Source organism: Ochotona princeps, chromosome 5 (assembly GCF_030435755.1).
Source record: "Ochotona princeps isolate mOchPri1 chromosome 5, mOchPri1.hap1, whole genome shotgun sequence".
Taxonomy (NCBI): domain Eukaryota; kingdom Metazoa; phylum Chordata; class Mammalia; order Lagomorpha; family Ochotonidae; genus Ochotona; species Ochotona princeps.
The window spans coordinates 57,272,376-57,297,777 of NC_080836.1; the positions used below are offsets into that span (position 1 = coordinate 57,272,376).

The following is a 25,402-nucleotide window of genomic DNA, read 5'->3' on the forward strand; positions in this document are numbered from 1 at the left end:
TTTAACAAGCTTCTACCAAAATAGGCAAGTTCAGGAAAAAAACTTGGTCTATCAATAAGCAGGAATGAAAAGGAAAGTAGAGAACCCAGAAAACTGCAACTATTGCTCATCTATACTGCAGATGAAATTTTAAAATTCTGTGTACAATAAAGGCTAATACTTAGACTTGCAGCAAAAAGGACAGTGTTTTAAGAAAAAGCATATGATTTCATGACAGCACAAAATAGCACTGAAAAATGGACAAAAATCTGATTTTTGGAGAATCTTGGACTAGCAAAAGAACCACCATCCCATGTTTTTGAAAGACAAACTTGTTAATAAAAAAAATTACTGGACTGAAGACAGCTGTCTGAAGGCTTGACCACACAAGATGGCTTGACAAGACTGGCTCCTAGACAGAGATGGAGAAAAGTCTAAATTCATCTTGAATTCTGGCACAGCTACATCAACCAACCAACCAACCAATCAAAGTCTCTCACAGCTAAGCCAACCTCTACCCCTCTTCCATTTCTTGTCTCAGGCCTCTCACTTTGCATAATGTACCTACATATGGTCTCTCCAGGAAGATTACTGAAAATCCCATGTAGTGTCTTAAAGCTCTCCTCCCCCCAAAAAATGCAAGCTGCAGGCTTTAAGGTTTAGAACCAGAAGTAGTTCGACACCAATTTTATTTATTCCAGATTTTAAAAGGAAAAAAAAAAGTCAGCCCAGAATAACGTACCCAACAAAGCTTTCCTTTGTCTTTTAAAACAATATAAAAGTCTTCCATAGTAAAGAAAAGTTTTAAAAATATATCCCTTCCAAACCTGCCCTACAAATGATACTAATGATGTTCTTGACAAAGAAAAGGAATAGCACCAAACTCTAATGTAAAGAACATCCCAGTAAAATAACAACAGAAGACTAAATCAATGAACAACCCATTGCTAAAATGACAGAACCAAATTACCACTTATTCATATTTACCTTGAATGTAAATGGCTTAACCGTATCAATCAAACGTCATAGATTAGTAGACTGGATTAAAAAAGACTATCTGTTGCCTACAGAAGACACATCTCACCAACAAAAATCAGCAGAAACTGTATCTCATGGATTTTGATGGTTTTGCTTTTGTTTTCATTTTGTCAAAACAGTATTTCTCATTAAATTCTTCACTGACTTACAGGTCATACAGTAGCACCACTTTCTTCAAGAAAGTTCTTGATTTTCTTTTTCATTTCTTCAGCGACACATTAGTCATTCGGCAGGATGCTATTTAAATTAACGGCGTTGTAAAATTCTATTTTTCTCTGTTGTTGATTTTGTTTTATGGTTTTTCATTTAAGGGGATGTGTAGTAACTGTATTATGCAGTAACTGTATTATGCATCTCTATTTCCAAATCGAAGATGGACTCCCAATGAAACTCTTCAATATATCTTAACAATAGGATACTGGACTCTGCCATTCTCCATGACCGCAATGATGGACTTGTGAGTATTTATGAAGAACTATACTATTGTAATAATACAGGGGAACTCAAGGTGGGGGTATTTGCGGCAGGAAAAAGGGAAATCCCAGAGCTATGGGACTGTATCATAAATAATAATAATAATAATAGAAAAAAGAAAAAGATAAGAGACTTATACTTTTGCATGTATGTATTTGTAAAGTAGAGGGACAGAAAAAATAGATCTTCTCTCCATTAGTTCACTTCTCAAATACCTTCAACAGCTGAGAGTGAGCCAGGTCCCCCACACAGTGGCAGAAGCCAACAATTTTAGTCACCATCTGCTGCCTTCCAGGTGCTTCACCGGGGAACTGGATTGGAAATGTGAAGCACCTAGCATTTCAATCAGGCACTCCAATATAGGATGCAAGCAACAGTTTAACTTCTATGCCACAGTATCCATTCACAGCATCACTTTTACCCTATTCTGTTAGTTAATCAAGGGCAGGCAGATTCAGTGTGGGGGAGGACTACACAGAGAGATGAATCACTGGCAGCATGGTTTACTGAGGGCCATCTTTTGAGACCAGATACCACAAGGTACCATGAATAGTTGTTGAATAAACTAATCTTTGACTGCATTTCTATTATGGCAAACACAGGCATTCATTGATTTCAAATCATCACCCTTACTTTACTTTAACCACTAGGCTACCACACTGGGCCCCAGTCTTAGTTTTAAAGTCTAATTCTAACTAGATGTTTGATTTTGGGAGTCACAGAGCCTGTTTTCTCAGCTTTGAAATGAAAATACAGAAACTGTCACTTTTCAAAAACTTTCTAGCATGTGTATCCTTGACTAAAACTTAATTTTATGGAATTGGCATCTGATGCAGCAGTTAAGATACCACATGGGACATCTATATCTCATACCGGAGTATCTGGTTTGGAATCCTATTTCTGATTCCAGACTTCTGCTAGTACATACCCTCAGAAGCACTAGGTAACCTCACAGAATACTTGGGACTCTACCAACCATGTGAGAGATCCAGACTGATTTCTGTGTTCCTGACTTGATCCTGCCCCAGCCCTGGCATTCTAGATATTTGGTGAGTGAACCAATGGAAAATCTCAATCTTTCTCTCTCTCTCTCTCTTTTTCTCTCTCTCTCTCTTTCTCTCCTTGCCATCCTCCCTCCCTCACTCTCCCTTTCCCTCTCAACCCCTCACTCGCATCTCACCTTTCAAATAAAATGAAAATTAGTAATAAAACAAATTTAAAGCAGTTTAATACTTAGGAGTTAGGGAGGGAGATTGCAGAAACAAAGGAGTGTTCCCATCCTTCATAGCAAAAAGACTTCCATTTTAAAGACTGAGTTTCTTTGCAGGGCTTATTTCAAAAAATGGTTCTCCAAATAAAACAAATTTGAAAATGAGAGACCCAACCCAACTCCATCTACAACATTTTGTAGATTAGGAAATACTGCCCTTACTGCACTCCTCTCTCTGCCCTTTTAATGACTGTCACAGCTTTCACATCCTCATGCAACACCCACCACTTTGGGAGACACCACTCTGTCCTCCACTCACATAGGCTTCTGAACTTAAATTAAAGTTGGAAAAATTGTGTGATTTTTTTTAACTCGTAAACTGATGATAATGATTACAAGGGGAAAATACAGATAAAGCAATTGATTCTACATTTATATCTGTACTTAATATTTTTAAATAATGTAATGAGGTACAACAGTAAACAAAAAATATATTTTGAAAATTGCATTTTCAAATGTAAAATGAAATTTAAAAATCAAAATCAAATGAAAACAAATTATGTTGTGGTTAATGCATCTTGTGGGACACGAAGATTCAGTTTAAAAAAATTATTCTTGAAAAATAAGTGGTATATTGTTTACATGGAAATTACTAACTGTGGGTTTACATCTATGAATTACTTCACCAGCAAGTGTAAAAAGTTTTAACAACCCAAGACCTAGCACTGCTCCACTATTTTCCAAAGAGTTCTCTCTGTTCCTTCTGTAACACACAATTAATTGCCAAGGTAACTGGTCTCACATTTTGAATGAAACATTTTATTCTTCCAGATCCCCATTAAGATAAATAATAGAATTGCCTATGCTAAAAGTGATGAATGTTATATAATTACCCAACTCTGAAATATTTTCCAAATATGCTTTTGTTCATACGAAATCAATGTAACAGTTCCTGGTCACTAAACTCTCCTGATTCATATTAATGGTGAGATAAAACAAGAACACTTACTTTTTTAGATTTTATCATCATGGACATCTATTCTCTGATTAGCATCAGTCTTTTTCTTATTAAATATTTACATTTAGAAGACACTAAGAGATTTTAATAACTTGAATTACTTCAGATGGCAATAAAAATTATTCTTCCCTCTGCTCTACCAAGGTACATGCAATTTAGAGTGAAAAGTATTCGTACAGTAATATCCTCAGAGGTGCTCATGTGTTGTTCAGACACAGTACTTATATCAGTTAGGGTTTGATTAGAGAGGCAGGACCACTGAATACGAGATTTATTGTGGGAATTAATACAATTTAGAAAAATTTTGAAAAGACAAAGGTCCAGAGGGAACAGTTAAAAATGCAAGGAAAGTCATTAGGACCACAAAGACCAGCCGATGAACAAGATGTAGAAGGTTGTTGGTGCTAAAGAATTACCTAACACTTAGAGAAACTCAGGAAGAAGCCAGTGAAGAAGGGAGTATTGCTAAGAAAGATTCTGCATTGGGAGAGAGAGACTGAATTCATCAATATAGTAATAACAGGTGGAGATTTTACAACCCAGGAGCAAGATGGAAGTCAATGGGAGGGAAAGTACTAAGCAAAAACATCAAAGGTGAGAGAGAGGGATTCTTGGTAAACCAACTTCACAGGGTTCTTACTGAAGGAGCACCACAGTGGGAGTTTTTACTAAATTTAGTAGGATCTTGTTAAAACCAGACTAAGTGAGCCAAAGATAAGGTCAAAAGACTGAGATTTCATCAAGAAAAGGTCTTAGAGGAGCTTGGCTTAAACTTGGTCTAAAGAGAGAGACTATTATTGGCTGTTTATCCAGACTAAAGCTGATGAACATCAGCAGTTTGGATGAAAAGCAATGCATAAAAAAGGGAGAGTAAAAACAGACCTGAGAGAGCAGATTATACCCATGTTATTTGTGTCTCACCATTCCAAACCTGGTTGGTATGAATGACCTGACAAAGCTGACCTCACACCACTCGAACTGCCACATAACCCTGTACCAGGTCACAAACAAACTGAAAGATGTGGCAGGAGTTCAGAGGAGTTCCGTCCCACCAAATGAATGTGAGCCAACAGACAAGTCTAAATTGGTCCTTCAAAAAAATGAACAGGTTTCTGTCTGATACCTCCCTCCCCTGCCTTCCAAATAAAAGGTACCCTCTTTCGTGATTAGTCTTTTTTTTATCCACCAACTTGATTTTGACATTTCTTCATTTATGTATTTACTATAAACATGATCTTTAAAATATATGCATATATATATGGCTCTTAAAATATAAAAAAGAGACTATCTTTTTTTTTGAAAGTGGGTAATACCACTGTTTCCACATCAATATCATTTTACCCTGTATCTGGGGGTCAGGGAAAAAACCAAAGGGAAAAGCCCCACCCAACCTCCCACCCATCCCAGATCCCCAACGGAGGCGCGCTCTGAGGGTCCTGCTCATACAGTTTTGATAGTTCATCAGTTCTGGCTTGCTGCCAATCTCTCAGTTCCAATCGCAATGAATCCTATTCAGAATCCACTGGCTGACAGTCTCTTCATGGTTGAGGTTCTAAGATCAGCAGTTCAGTTGGAGGGATCTCCAAAGAAACTTCATCTGAGATGATCCCAGGCCTGATTCTTACGCGAGTTTGCTAGTACAGAGTCTGACACCGTCCGTCACACCAATCAGCTTATGCTCATGCTGGTCGTTGGGATTGCTGGGTTCGTTCTGTTTCCAGCCCTGTATTCCTGGTGAACCAACGGGTGTTGTAGCCCAGTTCGACGTGATCAGTCTTAATTGGGAGTCATATAGAGAAGTGAATTGTAGAACTACAGTTTCAGTTTAGCAAAATGAACTTAGTATAAAATCTCCACATTTTCCAGAAGTTTCCTCATGTAAATTGATTCTAACATGATATAAAAAATCAATAACTAAAAGCTACAATATAGAATTATTATATTCAAATACAAAATTTCCTCCAATTTATATTTACTATTTAATATACATCACATGCTACTAGCCAACAGGTACTTATTTTGCTCAAATAAACAAACTTATAGCAACATTCATTACACCATCACTAACTGAACAATTTTTAAAACAGCAATTCACTTAATATTTCTTGAGTGCCACCCAGTTGCCTTTTTCTCATTCTCTCAGCTCTCCTTATATTATCTTCTACTTCTCTTAAGTCAAAGATATTTAAACTCCAAATTCTTCCTGCAAGGTGGCATCTATCAATGCCACAAAGTCCATCTATAACAGTTACAAAAATCCAAACAGCAATTATTAGTTGAGTGAACTGAGTGCAAGGTCTTTTTCACAGAGATCTCCGGCCTCATGCAATTGGAATTTAAAATGACACCCAATTCCTCATTTTTATAAGCCAACTCAGCTCTGAATACACTGTTAGCGCCCATAGAGGTATCTAACCCTCATCAGAAAATTCCTTCAGGGTGAGTAACAAGCTCAGCTTTGCCTGAAGTCCTCCTTCGGCAGCCAGAGGCACACTCCCAGAGAGTCCTGGCAGAAACATCAGTAAGCCTGGGAATTAACCACCTTTAACAGAATCTTCTGGAAATCACTGCTTCAGCAATTATATAACCCCTCACATTCTGTTAGGACATCTTCATTGTAGTGTCATCTGCTAAGCTAACTAGTTCACCAGTCACCCTGACAATGACACAATAAGTCACAATGGGGTAAAATATTCAAGTTGTGGGTTCTGGCTCTAGATCTCTCTGGATCTTTTTTATAATGATACATTTCTTTACTGATAGTAGGAAAAAATTCCTTCACAGGAGTGGCATTATGAAGTTTAAATAGGAATGGCCTAGTCTCATCACAGTGATCTTGACTAGCTGACTATCCACCACTTTGACAGCAAAGAAGCTTCTCCTTCTTGCACTGAGTAGTATCATTTGATTGACAGAGTACTTGCAGGACTGCATACCTGCTTTACCATCTGCTCCACACTACACAGAGCTACTGTGCCTCTCCTCATGGTTCCTGATTCAGACCTGCCCTACCCAGAAGCCCTCCCATTTACAGTAAGGTGGGGACCCTTCTACATTTGTATCTTCTTTACTTCCTTTCTCTTATGGTCTGTATGACCCTCCCTTTAGTCCAGTTTTATATTATTCAGTAATACTGGGCAAAACTGTCCTGCTGTTAAATGAGTGAACAGAAAACGTTTACATTTTATATGAAGCAACTATTTATTAACATAGAATATACTTTTCTCCTTCCACTCTATGATTTATATTACTCAGAGTCAACATTTTACCCTCTTTTTCCCAAAAATATTATAAAGGTAAAGTCAATTACTTAACTTCATGTTCTCCACCTTTTTTCCTTAAAATTACTTTAAATATTGCTTATATTAAAAACTGAAAACATAACTAAATATAGCTGAATAAAAATGTCTTATCAATCTACACTTAAATTGTAGAGAAATAACTACATGGGTGCAATCTCCATCATTAATAGCAGTTGCTAGGTTTATAAAATATTGCATGCACAACAGATTTCAATTTCTTTCTCTGTCCTCTTCCCTGTCCCTCCTCATCTTCAGTGAGCAAACACACATCAGACTGGAGAGCATATGAGTAGCGCTACACACATCAACTATATGAAACTTTATTGTAAATATTTACATTTACTAACAGACTGATCGAGGAAGATCAAATATGACTTTTTAAAAGATTCAGTATCTTAAATTGGATAATTCTGGCTTATAACTAATATTTTTGAAACTGCAATAGCATTTCATGACGTGGCCTGTTTCAAATACTGAATAAGATGTTCTCTCTCACTCTTCTTTTTAAGACCAGCAAAGACCATTTTAGTTCCAGGGATATATTTCTTTGGATTCTCCAAATATTCCATCAAAGTGTCTTCTCCCCAGACAATACCTATAAAGGTGAAAATAAGTTTTAAGTTTGTGTACTTATATTGGTAGGGCTTACTTTCTGACATAAGCCATCCATTTGCACAAGATAGCCTTGCATTTTAGAGAAAGGCCATTACAAGATGAGAACACTTACAGATGCTAACTTACAAAAACATTCCAAGTCTCTACTCCTTAACCTCTCTGTACAACTCTAGTAGTTATTGTTCAGAATTATCCAGGGTATAACAATCAACTACCAACCCAGCCATGTTACACATAATCAGCACTTCAATTTCCTAGAATCATAGATGGTTTCGACTAGAAAAGACTTTGGAGACTATTTAGCCCAATTATATAACTAGGTGATGATCCAGAGAAAAGAAAATAATTGCCCTAACATGACAAATCTACTTAAGAGTGAGGAATTTCTGACTACTAACTCTTATTTCCACATTCTGTTTACCAAACATGCCAAACTGCCTCTTCCCAAATTTCTATCAAAATTAGTAATTCCATAGATTTCTTTTTAAGATGATAGAGAAACATCATCTTCTACTCTTTCTAATAGCCAAAAAGAGAAACAGAAATGCTATCTACATTTTTCATAAAACTATTGAATAAGCGCCTATAATCTCAAGTGTGATCTAATTAGAAGCGCAACAAGAACATGAAAACTGGATCAAGATGAAAGGACACTTACCACTAATGATCCCAAGAGAAGAGAAAAATTCGCTAAAGGATACAACTCATGCTTCAGGGCAAATTCATAAGTTTTTGTTGTACTCAAAAAGAACAGGATAGATCATCCACTAATCAGTCTCCCTAAATTCATTTTAACACTGGAGATCCAGGAAAGCTGGGACCAAACAAAAAAACTCTAATACACCATCTTTAAAAGAATTCTAACTTTTCAGAAGAGAAACTGCAGAGGCTGCATATCCCTAGGAATGCCAGTCTTCGCCACTTGAAAAGCCAAATGACACCCCAAACAAACATGCACCCATACACTTTGAGACTTACAAACATGTCCCAAACATAATGTGGATAAGAGTCCTCACTTCCATCACTAATTAGAACTGTCAGAATCTCACTCTCACTATCCTTCTGCAAATAATCAATCCCAGAATAATATTCCCTATCAATAGATGAATAATAATAAAAATTAATAAACATAAGAGTACTGAAAATATATATATACATACCACACACAAAGACACAGCAAAAAGGAATATAAAGATCAAAAGTTAAATGAAAACTATATATCAAAAAAAATACACTAGGCAGATGAAAATTATGAACATACTTCCAAAGATTCAAAAATGATCTTTATGATCAAGAACTCAATACACAGTTATAAAGGCTCAAGAAGAAAACAACAAAACAGGAATACATAAATGAGAGCAAAAAGGACACATGTTACTGATGGCACAACCAGGATCAAAAATATTAATAAAAACAAGATTGCCAGAGTAAGGATTTTTTTAATAATTCTAGCCAAGGGAAATACTCTGTGTCTATGAAACTGTATCATGAAAAATAAAAATTTTAAAAATAATAATGATTCTAGCTGTAATATCCAAAGGGAACCACCACTGTGGTATAGCGGGTTAAGATACCACTTACACTACTGGTATCCTACATGGACTCTGAGATTCTCAGTTGCTCCACTTTCTACCTAGCCTCCTACAGGTGTGCTTATAAGAGTAGCAGAGGACAGTCCAAGTGCTCAGGCCCCTACATTCACATAGAAGACCTGGAATGTAAGCTCCTGGCTCCTAATTCAGGCCACTGCCACCATTGCAGAGTCAGCCAGCCAATGGAAGATCTCTTTGCCTATCCCTCTTTTAGTAACTCTGCCTCTCAAATAAACAGAAACTAATAAAAATTTTAAATACAAAAAAAAGACCGATACAGAAGCTATTTAGACAAAGGAAAACCACTTCTACACAACTGTTGACCCACATAAAATTTTTTAGAACAAATAGAATAAAATAATTACAGCACAAAATTCAGGAAAACTTTCAAGAATTACCACCCTTAGTCTACCTAAAGGAAAAGCACAACATATTCCTGAATATACTGAAAAAGTTCAGTCAAAGCCTAGACATAGTCAAAGTTACTGTGTTTCAATAAGAATTTTACTGAGATTAAGGGAAAGAATAAGTAAAACCACATTACTCACATAGCAAAGCTATCAGGCTGGTTGCATATTTCTCCAAACAATAAACCAACCTGAAGCATATACTACCCTAAGAAATTAAAGTGTCTCCCAAAAATTTCATGCCCAAGTTGTTATTCAGGCATAATACAAACACCCAGATGTTTTTTAAAAAAAGCCAAAAACTCAGATAATATAATTCCAAACACTTTTTCTTGGTGCAATTTAGTATCAAATAACCATCTATAAACCAAAAGATAAACACAGTTAAATTTGGGAACACTCATCAATACCATTCAAATGTATAACAAATTTTAAAACAGCTGTGGTAATTATGATCACATGGGCTATAACTATAACAAAAAGAGCTAGGAGACATTGTGAAGAAATGGGAGACATAAATACTTTGGTTTTCTAATCCTTCACAGTGGAGAATAAACATGTTACTTAAAATATATTAGTGACAGAAGCATATGGATATTATTTATAAATATGGATGCAAGATTACAAAGAATGTTACCCAACAGTATTATTCAGTAGAGGGATGTCGCGGCCGTCTAGGCTGGTAACATGGCACGAAGAAGGATCTGAGGATGAGACACCAACACGGAGACCAGAGATGGTGGAAAATGTCTCTCTCTGGCCTCTGTCGAGGCCTGCTTTTATTGCCTCCACCCTTGACCTCTCACCTAGTTCTTGTTTACCCTTTAGCCCACACTCTCAATATTGGATACAGCTGAGTTCCATTAGACCAGGTGCTTTCAGCCCCAAGCCCATTGCCTGTAGTGCTCAGTTTAGCAAGTGCTAACCAACTCCTTAGCCCACAACAGAGGGAGAGGAATGGGAGAAGGTTACAAAAAGTGAATATGCATATATATTTCTCTAATCGTTCATATTCTGATATATCCTACTGCATCCGTTTACAAAACACACAACAGACTAATCCCCAGTACGTTTGCTTGACTTTTGTGCTATCCCATGATATAATTCATTTAAAGGCCCAAGAAAACTTGGGTTTAAATCCTAGCTCTACCACTTACTAGCATAAAACTACAGAAAAACAAATAATTAAATCAAACAATTTGTTTCTAAAACCTGCTTAAGTTATCACCGCCCAAAAAAATGCAGTGGTATTTGAATGTACTTAACAAATACTATTCTCATTTTCCATTTGCTGATGTTTTTAACACACAGTACAGATGACTCAGTTTCACCAATAGCTAGGGAAATGCATATCAGAACTACAAGGGACACTATTTCAGATATATTAGAAAGACAACTATCAAAATGATTGGAAAATAACAAGTGTTGCCAAAGATGTGGAGAAACTCGAACTCTTGCTCACTGTTGATAGTAACAAGATGGTTCAGCCACTTTGGAAAAATGGTATAGTCGATCCTCAAAAATGTCCTCATACAGTTACCACAGGATTCAGCAATTCCATTTCTGGGTATGTGTTCAAAGATGAAATATGAACTCAACTGATACTTTTATACTCAAGTTTCTAGCAACATGATTCAAAATAGCCAAGAGGTAGAAGTAATTTGGGTCTCCAGTGACAAATGAACCTTAAAGACATTATACTAACTGAAATAATTTAACAACAAGTCAACAAATACTGTCATATTCCACTTACACGAGACAATGAAAGTACTCAAATATAAAAGAAGATAAAAGTAGAATAGTTGGCAGTTGTCAACTTAATGGGTACAGAGTTTCAGTTTGATAGAAAAAAAAACCTGTAGATGAAAAGCTGGAAAACAATATGAACTGACTTAATGCCACACGACTGTATGCTTAAAAATGATTAAACTGCTGATTTCATGTTGTGCATATTTGATCACAATTTTTTAGATCACATGTGCAGGGCCCAGTGTGATAGTCTATTGGCTAAATCCTTGCCTTGCATGCACCAGGAAACCATCTAGGTACCGGTTTGTACCCTGGCTGTTCTACTTCCCGTCAAGCTCCTTACTTGTGGCCTGGGAATGTAATAAAGGATGGCTCAAACCCTTGGTACCCTGCACCTGCAAAGGAGACCCAGAAGAAGCTCCTGGCTCCTGGCTGCGGATCAGCTCAGCTCTGGCCACTGCGGCCATTTGGGGAGTGAACTAGCAAACAGAAGACCTATCTGCCTTTCCAATAAAAAATAAAGTAAAACAAAACAAATCTTAAAAAAGAAAAAAACACATACTTGCTATAAGTCAAATGTAGTGAAGAATCTTTGTGAGAATTTCCATATCCCTCTGAACATATGAATGTAATCACAACAGAAAAATTATACAGGAAAAAGAAAACATAGTTGACAATGCACCACAATGTAAACTAACATTACTATTAAATTCCTGATTCTTCTTAGTTATTCAAGTCTATCTTTGTTTTTTTTATTATTATTATTGGAAAGCCGGATATACAGAGAGGAGGAGAGACAGAGAAGAAGATCTTCCATCCGATGTTTCACTCCCCAAGTGAGCCGTAATGGGCCAGTACACACCAATCCAATGCCGGGAACCAGGAACCTCTTCCGGGTCTCCCACACGGGTGCAGGGTCCCAAAGCTTTGGGCCGTCCTCAACTGCCTTCCCAGGCCACAAGCAGGGAGCTGGATGGGAAGTGGTGCTGCTGGGATTAGAACTGGCGCCCATATGGGATCCTGGGGCTTTCAAGGCGAGGACTTCAGCCGCTAGGCCACGCCGCCGGGCCCTCAAGTCTATCTTTGACCAAGCTTTTGTAAAGTGTTTTTAAGCTCATTTTATTTTTATTTTTTTTAATTATTTATTATTTAACTTCAGTAATTACATTGTATTATGTGACACAGTTACATAGATACTTGGGTTCTCCCCACCCCTCCCCAAACCCTCCCACCATGGTGGATTCCTCCACCTTGTTGCATAACCACAGCTCAAGTTCAGTTGAGATTTCCCCATTGCAAGCGTATACCAAACATAGAGTCCAGTATCTTATTGTCCCGTCAAGTTCAACGGCTTCTTAGGTATACCCTCTCTGGTCTGAAGACAGAGCCAGCAGAGTATCATCCCAGTCAATTGAAAGCTCCAACATACCATCAGCAAAAATTTACATCATTATGGAATTAATTGACATAGTAATGAGTAACCAATATGTTAAAAGTAAATGCGAGTTCCCAGCCACCTTCTGTGACCACCTCACCTATACTTCAATTTTAGTTTATACACAACATATAACATTCAAAACATAACATGTTATACATAACATCATATCATCTTAAATCAAGGCAAACATGTGGTATTTAACCTTTTGGGATTGGCTCATTTCCCTTAGCATGATGGTTTCCAGTTTGGCCCATTTGGCCACAAAGAACTGCATTTTGTTTTTTTTAATAGCTGAGTAGTATTCCATGGAGTAGATGAACCATAGCACTAGATGCAGTAGATGCAGAAATTAAGACCAAAATAAACAGTTGGGACCTCATCAAACTAAGAAGCTTCTGTACAGCTAGAGAAACAATCAACAAAGTAAAAAGGCAACCCACAGAATGGGAGAAGATCTTCGCACACGACATAGGTGATAGAGGGCTGATCTCCAGAATATACAAAGAGCTACAAAACAACCAAAATGTCAGAACAAACAAGCCACTCAAGAAATGGGCACGGGAAATGGGCAAACACTTCACAAAGGAACAAACCCAAATGGCAAATAAGCATATGAAAAAATGCTCAAGTTCCCTGGCAATAAGGGAAATCCAAATTAAAACATCAATGAGGTACCACCTAACGCCAGTAAGACTGGCCCACATGAATAAAAGCACCAACAACACTTGTTGGCGAGGTTGCGGGGAAAAGGGAACCCTACTCCACTGCTGGTGGGGCTGCAGGGTGGTACAGCCTCTATGGAAATCAGTATGGAGAATATTCAAACAACTCAAAATCATCATACCGTATGATCCAGCAATAGCACTCCTAGGAATATATCCAGAACACTTGTTCTATGAGAAACCAACATGCACTCCTATGTTCATAGCAGCACAATCAGTAATTGCAAAAACATGGAAACAACCAAAATGCCCATCAACAGAGGATTGGATAAGAAAGCTCATTTTATTTTTAAAAGGCTTATTGTCAAGTCCTACTTCAATTAACATAGTAAGCTACTTATTCTTATTTCTATCCCCAAGTCTGTCACAAGAATTATTTAAATAAAGTGACTTACAGAAATTTTATTGCTGATTCTTAAATTATGTTAAATAAAATTTTTTAAAAAGCTTTCAAATTTCAGTAGTAACCTATAATATATATTTGTTATAAGCTAATTAAGCTAATTACTATTTAAACCAAGGGCGCTAACATTGTGACCTAGCACGTAAAGCCACTGCCTATGACACCACTATATTGTGTCCCAGCTGCTCAGCTCCGAACCCAGTTTTCTGCTAATAGCCAAGGGAAAGAAACAGAATATGCCACAAATGTTTGGGTCCCTGTCCCTCAAGCGAGAAATTAGAATGAAGCTCCTGGCTCACTCTGGCCAAGCCTAGCACTGGCTTAGCCATCTGGGCATGAACAGCAAACGATTTACTCTCTCTATCTCCCTGTCTCTCTTTAAGTGTGCCTTTCAAATAAATACATCTTCCTTTAAAAATAAACAACATAAATGCAAACAAATGTGTTAAACACTGATTTAGCATGGATATTTGACTTCCTGATTCAGTGTCAGTTAAGACACCTGTGTCTCATAACTGCCTGGTTCAAGTCCCAGGACCAGTCCTTTCTGCACTGGGCTACTGGCATTGCAAAGAGGATTTGTCTACTGAGCAACCATACCAGCCCTACATAATAAGTTTAAAAACAAAAAGATGTATTTGGGCCCAGGGCCATGGCCTAGTGATTAAAGTCCTCACCTTGAACGCGCCAGGATCCCATATGGGTACCGGTTCTAATCCCGGCAGCTCCACTTCCCATCCAGCTCCCTGCTTGTGGCCTGGGAAAGCAGTCAAGGACGGCCCAGAGCACTGGGACCCTCCACCCGCGTGGGAGACCTGGAAAAAAGTTCCTGGCTCCTGGCTTCGGATCAGTGCAGCTCCGGCTGCTGCGGTCACTTGGGGAGTGAATCATCAGACAGAAGATCTTCCTCTCTCTCTCCTCCTCTGTGTATATCTGACTTTCCAATGAAAATAAAAAAAAAATTTAAAGATTTATTTTTTATTTAGTTCAGTGAAAGAATTAAGGAGACAGGAGAGACAGAATCTTCTATCTATGGACTCACTTCTCTTATGGCCACAACAGCTGCAGCCAGGAACCTGAAACTTCGTCCAGGTAGGGGCCCAAGCACTTGAGCCATCTTCCATTGCTTTCCCAAGGTGTATTAGCAGAAAGATACATCAGAAGTGGAGCAGGCAGGACTTAGGATGCTGGTGCTGCAAAGAGATATTTATCCTGAAATACCACAATACTGACCTCCTGATAATTACTTGCAAAGTTTGATTTATTTAGTAGTCTGTAAACTGAAAAATCCTACCACAACAACTCACTGCTTCACAGGCAGTGCTCAGAGCAGGAACTGACTGCAGTTCCCTGCAAGTCTTCTGTCACTTCAGATTCCAGGTCTAAGTTCAAGCCACTCAAAACTCTGACCAACTGGCTACAAAGCAGGCAGCATCCACAACTCCTTCAAGTTTAGCAACTTGCTAGAACAACTCACAGAACTCAGAAAAGCATTCTAGTAACATTCGCAGTTTGGTTATATAGAATATAAAGTTGGACCAGCAAGATTCAAGAGACCCACAGAAAGAGGACTGACAGGGTCTCAAACACAGCAGTGTCCACAGTTTGGTTTTGTGCTGTCTGTAGGTCTATCTGCATGAAAGGCAGAGTGACAGGGAAAGACCTCCCATCCACTGGCTCACTCCCAAAATGAGCACAACAGCTGGGGCCAGACCAGACAAAGCCAAGAGCCCAACACTCCAGTAAGATCTCCCACACAGGAGACAACGACCCAAGCACTTGAACATAATCTGCTGCCTCCCAGCATAAATGCTAGTAAAATACTGGATTGGAAGTAAAGGCAGGATTCAACTCCAGGCACTCCAATGTGGGATATAACACTTCAATCGGCAGCTTAACCCACTGTACCATAATACTGACTCCAAAGCTTTTAACTGGGATTTTATCAGATAAATAAGACTGACTAAATTACTGGCTAATTTTCATTTCTAAACCCAATTCTGTTCCTGGAAGTTAGACTAATATCAGCCACCTCAGAGTCCTCTAATTCTCTCATCACAAGGATGACCTATCAAATATAATCCATTCCAATCCTGAAATTATCCATGAGTTTATCATGAGTTATTTTGCTATTGCAGTCTCAGGCCCTCACCCTGTGGGTCCACTATGATAACAAAGGCACTCCAGTAACTTGGGAAATTAGAAAATTTCAGAGATTTCTAAAAAAGATAAACAAATTATTGCATAATACCTATTTATCAGCATTCTTGTACATCCTTAACACAATATTATGTTAATAAACATGTTGATATTTTAAAAGATGCTAAAATATTTCTATCCCAAGCATTTTGATTTATTTTACTTACATTTTAAATTATTTATTTATTTTGTTTTCATAAAGCAGAGGAAGACAGCCAGAGATCTCTCACCTTCTAGTTCATTTACCAAATGGCCACAACAGCTGGGTCTGGGCCAAGCCAGGAGCCCAACCACTTTGCCATCACCATGCTTCCTAGAGCACCCAAGTTAACTGGAGGCTGGAATCTATAGTCTGTAGTCAAGACCCGGACTCAGACACCTGGATGTGGGATATGGGTGCCCTATGCCAAGCAGCTGTCCCTACCTATCTTGGTGCATTTTGTCAACTATCTATTGATTTGTTTTATATGTACAGATGGCCTTTCATTATGGCTGTCCCTCAAATAAAGGTATGATGAACCTCTAGCCCGTTATCTCATAATATGGAGATGTTTCAAAATAGGTCATTACAGCTGTGATTAGTCAAGCTGAAATGAGGTCACACTGGAGTAAGATGCGCACCTAACCCAATGTGTCAAGGGTCCTTAGAAAAGGTCATGTGAGGGCCTGGCACAGTAGCCTCGTGGTTAAAGTTCTCGGCTTGCATGTGCCAGGATCCCATTTGGGCACCAGTTTTAACCCTGGCTGCTCCACTTCCCATCCAGATCCCTGCTGTGGTCTAGGGAAACAATAGAGAACGGCCTTAAGCCTTGGGATCCCATACCCATGTGGGAGACAGAGAGCAGGCCCTGGCTCCTGGCTTCGGATCAGCTAAGCTCCAGCTGTTGGGGCCACTTGGGGAATGAACCAGCAGATACAATATCTTCTTCTCTGTATATCTGCCTTTCCAATATAAAAAAAAAAGGCCAAAAAAAAAAAAAAAAAGTCAGACACCCAGGGGGACGTGATGACAAAGGTAGAAATAAGAAATATGTAGAGCTGCATGCCATAAACAGAAATTCAGGTATAAAAGACAATGAAAATGACGTACAAGCATCTAAGTGAAAGACTCAGATACAAAAGGTCTCACACACACATGTATGTATAGATGTATAGACATAGATATATAGGTATAGATATAACCAACTCCGTTAACTTAAAATTTCCTGTAGACAAATCCAAAGTGAGAGGGAGCAGATCAGCAATGGCCACAGAATGCAAGGCAGAGGAAACGGGAGGGATCACTCACTTCATGAATATAGTTACTCTGGGGTGATAAAAAACTAAGGAAAGGGAGTAAGCATAAAACACTGTGAATGCACTAAATGCTACTGAATCATATGTTACAAAATGGCTCATTCTATATTACAAGGATTTCACACTTCAGTAGAAATAAAATGCAATTTCAAAAAACAGTGATCTGAAATTGTAGCCCACAAGATATGCCAGGTACCCAAAAACATTCAACGAAAGAGTTGTACCCGATTTTAAGAAAATCTGATATGACAATCCAGTTAATACACACATTTAAGACGAACACACAAATCCAGGAGTATTTACTTCTCAACGATATAATAATCTTTCATAACTATTTTTAATATCAACATTAAAATGCTTTTTCACTTAGACTGTATCTCTCTACCCAGAAAGAGAACCAGTATCACCCACATATCATTAAAATATTTGATTTTTTAATTGCATAACGCTTTTCAAAATAATCGAATAAAAATAAAATAAAATACCCCATATACTAAAACCTATACCACATGTAACTTGGAATTATTTTGATCAAAAAGTTGATCAGGACCCAGCACGGTAGCCTAGTGGCTAAAGTCCTCACCTTGCATACGTCGGAATCTCATATGGGCACCAGTTCGTATTCCAGCCGCCCCGCTTCCCATCCAGCTCTTTGCTTGTTACCTGGGAAAGCAGTTAAGGATGGCCCAAAGCCTTGGGAAGCAGCACCTGCATGGGAGACCTGGAGGAGGCTTCGGGCTCCTGACTAAGGATCAGAGCAGCTCTGGCCGTTGCGACAGCTTGGGGAGTGAATTAAGGGATGGAGGATCTTCCTCTCTGTCTCTCCTCCTTCTGTATATCTGACTTTCTAATAAAAATAAATAAATCTTTTTCTAAAAAGTTGATTAGTTATTTGAAAGCAGGTGTTAGAGATAACAAATCATAATTTCAGTAATGTAAATATGGGGGTCCATTTTCAAGTCTGTAAATTATAAAATTCTAATGCTGCTTCATGTTATTTCATCTTTGATACGAAATCTACTGTTCTCCCCCACTACTGTTGCTTTTTTACCTTTATTTTTGTTCGCATCAGTATACGAATATCCTTGTGCTTGCCCTGTTTTTTGGCCAAAGAGCCCCCAGAGATTTGGCCCAGTCTTATGTTTTCCGCCTTTTTCCACTGTGTGGCACTGAGCACATTTCTGAATGAAAATCTTCTTGCCTGCTTCGGGGTCTCCCATCTTGTTCTGCAGAGGAAACATAAACCACAGACCAAAGGAAATATCAGATATGCAAAACTGGAAAAAAAGGAGTCGCATCACTGGCTGAACTGATTGTTCATGATGCTAAACAAATACATATTGTTTACATCATGCATTCATTAATGCCTGATGAATACATATCCATATGTCAACATATACTACAGAATCCAGTTTTATAGACTTAACTATCCACTTATCAGGCTTATTTTAAACATCTATCTTAGCTGCTTCAGACACTGCTATTGGTATAAGTCTGTTTTCACTTCAGCCCTAAGAGAATTATGTGCACTTATACAGGTCAATCAAGTTCCTTGTGTTTTCACTTGCAAACAGTACCTGTACAAAAGTGACGTGAAACATGCAGGTCTGATTTTGCGTCCCCTTAGTTAAAAGAATGGAACAAGCTGGACAAGTGCTTAGATGTAATACTGATTACAACTATTTATAGGCATGGTAGAATAATGGGGCTGCAAATTTTAAAGTCATACAGAAAGAAGGAGCTCAGAACAAGCTACATGTAACATAACCACTCATTTCCTTTACACACTCAGTTGTAAACAAATATACCAAACCTGATCGAACATTATCAGAAAGTAACCATAACTGACTAAGCTCTATTTGTATTTAGCACTTACATAGCAGAAAATACACTTGTCAGTTGGGAAGGGCTGACTGTATAGCAACAAACAGATACAAGAGATGTTGTAAAAAGGATTTTGCCTGAAACTGCCAGCCTGTTGCATCACTAAAGTGCCTCCCCCATATAAAATGGCATAAGACATAATTTCAATGAAATTTCAATTTTAAAAAACTATATTTGATATGGTAATAAATGCATTATCTGGTTTTACTTTTTCTATTCTGTATTCTGTGAAGAATGCATACAGGGAAGATGGGGAGTGGAATGGATTTTAGCACAATTCATTACTATTATAAAAATTTTGAAAATATCTTCTGCAGTTCTAAGCACTGAAAAAAGGCTTACATTAGTTTGAAAATGTGAAAAATACAATTCTATTTATCTAAGTTACCTATTTTATTTCTAGCAACTTGCAAAACTAGTATTTTATTCCTAAGAAACTGCAAAACTAGTATCTTCCTAACTTCTTTAAATCTCTACGAAAATCTATCAGCAGCATCAATAATCTGCATAAAGAGATAGTATTTTTCTTTGGAGAAGTTTAAAAACAACTAAGCTACTAATGTTTTAGGCTTGATAAAAACTGAAGTAAGAAAAATTACTTTATCCAAGAGAACTCTGCTTTAACATTTAAAACATCACTCAAAATGCTGCTTGCAATGTTTACATGCATCAGTTCACTCAATTATCTGAAAGGGTTCAGAATGCAGTGAGCCTTGGAGAAGGGGCTGTAACAGGGAAAGTTTCCCCCAGAAAAGTAAATTACAGCTTGACTTGTTAGCAAAATATAGTCACTATATCCATAAACTTTGTACCATGCACAAAGTATGGAGTAGAGAATCTTTATTTCCGATTTTCTTATGTAGGGCGGAAAGATCAAGTTGATTTTCATACCAACTAAATGTTACTCATAATTGTGGAGAGTAGACCTTAAAAATGGAAACACACACACACACACAAAAATGATCTTGATTCATAAGCCATATAGAGCACTTGTAAAATTGTTCCTTTATTACTGTTCAAAGAATGTCCTTCAAAATTAAAACGTTTATTGTTGCCATCTTTAATCACAAAATACTGACAGTGTAAATAAAATGACTCTCTTTCAAGTGCATTAAAACTAAAGGGAAGGAGCTGGATATCAAGCAATATCCTGAGAAGGTAAGATAGCAAAAAAAATTTTTAATGTTGTTCTGTAGTGATTTGGCATTCTGCCAGTATTAAGTAATTTTTCCTTGAAATAGGCAAAGATGTTATATTTAGAATGGGAATGGCTGTTCACCCAAGATGAATTAATTCCAGGACTAAACTGAATAACAACAGCAAATATTTGCATGTGCTTACCATGTGTAAAACATAATCTGTGTCCTTTATAGATTAACTAATGTAATCCTCACAACCCGTGCGGTAGACGCTATTCATATCTCTTATAGCTACAGAACAGATCAAGATACCTGTTGAACACAGCAAGTTGCCGAGCAGTGCAGAGGGGTGGTGACGGGGGAGAGGTGAAGCAATATCCACTCTAAAATTACCCTTTTGAAAGTCATCCAGGCAACCCTGTGTCGCGCACAATAGCTGACACATGGCGGAGGCTTGCTTATTCTCCCCAACCGAGAGTGCCTGACGAGGCCAGGGTTGAGTACTTGTCACCACTACCAGGGTACAGTACTTGTCACACCATGTCTAACACGGTGGAAGAGGTTTGCCGGTAGGATTCTTTACCAAGTCCAGAGGGAAAGGAAAATCAGGGATGACCACCCAACAAAGAAAATGAGACCATGGGGCCCGGCGGCGTGGCCTAGCGGCTAACGTCCTCGCCTTGAACGCCCCGGGATCCCACATGGGCGCCGGTTCTAATCCCGGCAGCTCCACTTCCCATCCAGCTCCCTGCTTGTGGCCTGGGAAAGCAGTTGAGGACAGCCCAAAGCCTTGGGACCCTGCACCCACATGGGAGACCCGGAAGAGGTTCCTGGTTCCCGGCATCGGATTGGCGTGCACCGGCCCGTTGCGGCTCACTTGGGGAGTGAATCATCGGATGGAAGATCTTCCTCTCTGTCTCTCCTCCTCTGTGTATATCTGACTTTGTAATAAACTGAATAAATCTTTAAAAAAAAAAAAAAAGAAAAGAAAAAGAAAATGAGACCATGACAGTTCCCGCGGGTTTCAGCCTGTCCTTGTGGGGCAGTGAGTCACGTGGCCCTCGGAGACTAGGAATCCCAAAATCCTTCTGTTCTCACCCGCCCCCACCACTGAGAGTCTGGACCGGGACGGGAATCGGGGCAGCAGGGGCCGGAGCCAGGATAAGCCTCCCTGGAAAACCGACGGAAAACAGTCCCCTCCCGGAAAACAGCCCCGTCTCCACACAGACTCAAGCTACACTGTCCGGACTCTCCCAGCCAGTCCCGCACCTACCATGCGGCCAGCGGCTCCGCCCTCTGCCTCCCCTCAGACCTGCCAGGTGGGGGCCGCGCCCCAAGAGCCACACCGGTGGTTCCGCAGCAGGGCCTCGACGGCCTGTGCCAGCCTGGTCAGCCATGTGCTTCCGGTGGACCCCGGAAGGGCAGACTCCCCCATGCTGCTGATTGGGCGCCAGGTCCCGCGGTACTTCAGCTCTCCCGTAATCTCCAAGCCGCGCAGCTAGCGGCTGAGTCTCAGGGACCCGTGAGTAACCTTAGAGCGTAGCAGCTGCGAACTGGCCCGTTAGGTCGGCTGACATATACATGACCCCCAAATCGCATGATCCTTATGTTTCTGCAGTATTGCAAGGTCTTCTTTGAAGAGGAATTCCACGTTTTTTGAATGATGAAAGCTATTTGGTCACAATAATCAAATTGTGTCAACAAAATTGTGTGTTGTGTACAAGGGACTGCGACCAGCTGCTTGGAGACACAAACACTGTTTCTCCGTGAGTTACAACTGGCCAGGGCAAGACGTACAATTTAATAAAGTTAATCTAAACGAATTGCATGGCAGTGGATTAGGAAGAATCTGGTAGGAAAAGTGAGGTGAGAATGTGGAAGTTGTATTCATGGGAGGAGGGGAAGAACAGTGGGTGGCATGTCAGAAAAGCAGAGAGATTAATGTCTTGAAGTCGTTTGATACTCAAGGTACCTGGGAATGCGGTCCTGTAAAATTGGTATCGAAGCAAGTGGGAGGCTTGTCCACTTCGTGCTGTCCACAGCTCTACTGCCCAACACAATTTCCTGCTGCAGTCGAAATGTTCCATGTGAGGGCTGCTCTCTAGAGGAAATATGGCTGATTCAACTAACGGCTGGGTTTTTAATTCTATTAATTATAATTCATCTCAGTTTTTAATAACTCTTCTATGAAGTCCCTGTAAATTCTGTACTGAGATCTGTACATTCAAATTGTGTGTGCCATTGAATGGAATGTGGGAATAAGTGTTCAATATTATTGTCAAGTTCAAAAGAAAGCATTCAGCTTCAAGAAGAAACAACCATTTCGTGAGTGCACAGACCAGGCTAGGGACTTGCATACATTATCATTACCTACGGACGGGACAAAGTGAGTCTCTCCAAATCCACAGAGAACAATCTGCAGGCTACTAATCAATCATCAATAAACACCAATGGTAAATCTATAGAAAGTCTGAAGATAGAACACTATATGATGAGCAATATTGCCAACCAGCCAAGTAAGTCTCATTAAATTGACATCATAATTTGGGATTGGAAAGTCTTTTAACATAAAAAATCTTCAGTACTTTATCAGTTTCTTATTTAAATTTTTTAATTAGCTTATAATATTGCATACCTCTCACTTAAAAAAATCATAAGAATTTGAGGGGAAATTTCAAAAGACATATAAACTTTATGTCAAATAAACTCAAATGTTTGTCATTCCAACAATCATGCATTGTAAACAATTGTACAATTGTTCATTATATTTTAAAGCTTGAAAAAATTCTTTTGCAAAAGTATAGCACATCTTCTTTATGTCTAATTCATAAACTTTCAAACTTCACATCTTTCAGATGTTTTCCTTACATATAATTCCAGTTCAGTGATTTTTTTAAATGTGCCAATTTTGTCATAATTGAGTAAAGGCATGTTCTAAAATTAAAATGCTTGTCCACCTATGTGAGCATATCAAAAATCACTTAACAATTTCAAGTGAGTGAATTTATGATCTAGAAACTATATCTAAAAGAATTAGTTTAAAATAAATCACATAAAGAAAACCATTTATTAGATTTTAGTAAATTTCTAATTTTCCTTGAGTGCGTGGTTTTTCATGTTTGAATATAAAGTTCTGCTTCCTAGAACTTCCTAATATTTCTCTTGTTGGTTTTGTTTCACTCCTTTTTGTATTATTTCATTGAGGAAAACATCAATGACTCTCACTATCAGTCTAAAATTTTCAGGATGTACATTAGTTAACTTCATCCAGAACAGACTTGCCCAGTGTAGTTTAAGAATAATGATGCATTGTCCACTAGATGGCAGTGCTGTGCAAGTGGTTTTGCTTGCAATATCCACTTCCTCACTTAAATAAAATTAGCACATAAATGCATTATTTTCAGTTGCCTTTATTGACCCAAATAGGATAAGATAGGATAAAGAGAAATGGAAAGTTAAGGCAAGAAACTTCCTAGATTTGTTGAGCTCCAAGGGACACAGAACCGTTATGTAACAAGTATTAAAGAAATTGTATGACATCTTAACAAATGCTAAATCCAGACTGACAACCCAGTATCCCTGTTAGCTCCACACATGAGTCTACATTATCAAGGATGACAGAGTGGGTACCATAGTAAAAGGGAACAAGAAAAATCCTTGTTGTGTTATTGTATATATGTGTGTGTGTGTGTGTGTGTATTCCATAAAAATTATCTGATATCATCACAACTATATCACCCTAAATTGCTAACTCCAATGGTTACTTTGCTCAGTGCTAAATTCCTTGAGCATTGCATGGTGTCCAACACATAGTAGTATATATCAAGATTATTTGCCTATTAATGAATGGGTTAATTACTTAAATTTGCGTTATAGGGCCCGGCAGCGTGGCCTAGCGGCTAAAGTCCTCGCCTTGAAAGCCCCGGGATCCCATATGGGCGCCAGTTCTAATCCCGGCAGCTCCACTTCCCATCCAGCTCCCTGCTTGTGGCCTGGGAAAGCAGTCGAGGACGGCCCAATGCATTGGGACCCTGCACCCGTGTGGGAGACCCGGAAGAGGTTCCAGGTTCCCGGCATCGGATCGGCGTGCACCGGCCGGTTGCGGCTCACTTGGGGAGTGAAACATCGGATGGAAGATCTTCCTCTCTGTCTCTCCTCCTCTCTGTATATCCGGCTTTCCAATAATAATAAAAAATCTTTTAAAAAATTTTGCATTATATATTTACACATAAAATTTCTCCCCCTGGGGAGGGGACAAAAACTTGTAAAAACAGGGATCATGATTTCCCCACTGCGTGTGTAGCTCCTAGTACAGTTAGTCTCCCTAAACGTTTACCTGTTCCAATTGACTTCTTCAGAGCAGCACGGATCTCAGTAGCCTAGACTTAGACCTCAGTTCACTTTCAGGGCCTTTCACTCAATTTCCAGTCGCTGCTAAATCCAGTCTGCCCTTCTGCGTTCCTTGTGGCTCTCTGCTGACCTCTTAAATTCTATTTACAAAAAGAATTAGAAGTCAGAAGGCACTTCCCCTCTGCTTGCATCCTACAGTTTCTCCCTAATTCCACAACTTTCCTCAAACTCCAGGGGTTTTTAAGAGTTGAGTTGATCAACACATCCATTTGATTCGGGCTTGGGTTCTGGTGCTGGTATCTCTGGTACTTTGGGCTGAGCTTTGGGCTTCATTTTTTTCATCTCTAGCAGGTGAAGGTGAGATTGAGTGACCTCAAAGGTTCTTTTCAGCTCCAAGAGTCTGCAACTTTAATCTGTGCTATAGTGATCTGCTGTTGAATCTCACCAAGATGTTGAATTTCTCCTTTGTCCAAAAGCTTGACTAGGGGCAACCTTGATCTCTTTGTCCTGGTATAAGGCATTTGGGGCAAAAATCCTTTTAAATGAGATTAGTGACAAATCCCTTGGCTTGCCTTGACTGAAAATTC

General features: G+C 38.9%; 2 protein-coding genes across 3 annotated transcripts in view; both read right to left on the reverse strand.

Annotated features, from left to right (window-relative positions):
- PDE11A (phosphodiesterase 11A) overlaps nucleotides 1-18,626 on the reverse strand; it is a 418,861-nt gene extending 400,235 nt beyond the window's left edge. Inside the window, exon 1 of the mRNA XM_004577022.4 lies at nucleotides 18,494-18,626. Coding sequence (XP_004577079.2) covers nucleotides 18,494-18,511 — 18 coding nt within the window. The 5' untranslated portion in view covers nucleotides 18,512-18,626. The remainder of the gene's footprint in view (nucleotides 1-18,493) is intronic.
- LOC105941493 (cytochrome c, testis-specific) lies at nucleotides 7,308-21,875 on the reverse strand. Of its 2 annotated transcripts, XM_058664674.1 has the most exons (4): nucleotides 21,739-21,859; nucleotides 20,859-21,042; nucleotides 18,494-18,668; nucleotides 7,308-7,616 (listed from the first exon to the last, which is right to left on the reverse strand). In XM_058664674.1, exons 2-4 carry the CDS (start codon nucleotides 20,871-20,873, stop codon nucleotides 7,471-7,473), a joined length of 336 nt encoding a protein of 111 aa, XP_058520657.1. In that variant the 5' UTR covers nucleotides 20,874-21,042; nucleotides 21,739-21,859; the 3' UTR covers nucleotides 7,308-7,470. The 2 variants fall into 2 exon arrangements, with proteins under 2 accessions (XP_058520657.1, XP_004577080.2); XM_004577023.2 differs by lacking the exon at nucleotides 20,859-21,042 and having other exon boundaries at nucleotides 21,739-21,875.
- Nucleotides 21,876-25,402: the final 3,527 nt, after the last annotated feature.

What these genes read in the sequence shown, in the direction of transcription:
- LOC105941493 (XM_058664674.1), bottom strand. An exon ending in TGATGCGAACAAAAATAAAG is followed by an intron (nt 7,617 to 18,493) that starts GTAAAAAAGCAA and finishes TCACCTTTATAG; the next exon opens with GTATTGTCTGGGGAGAAGAC.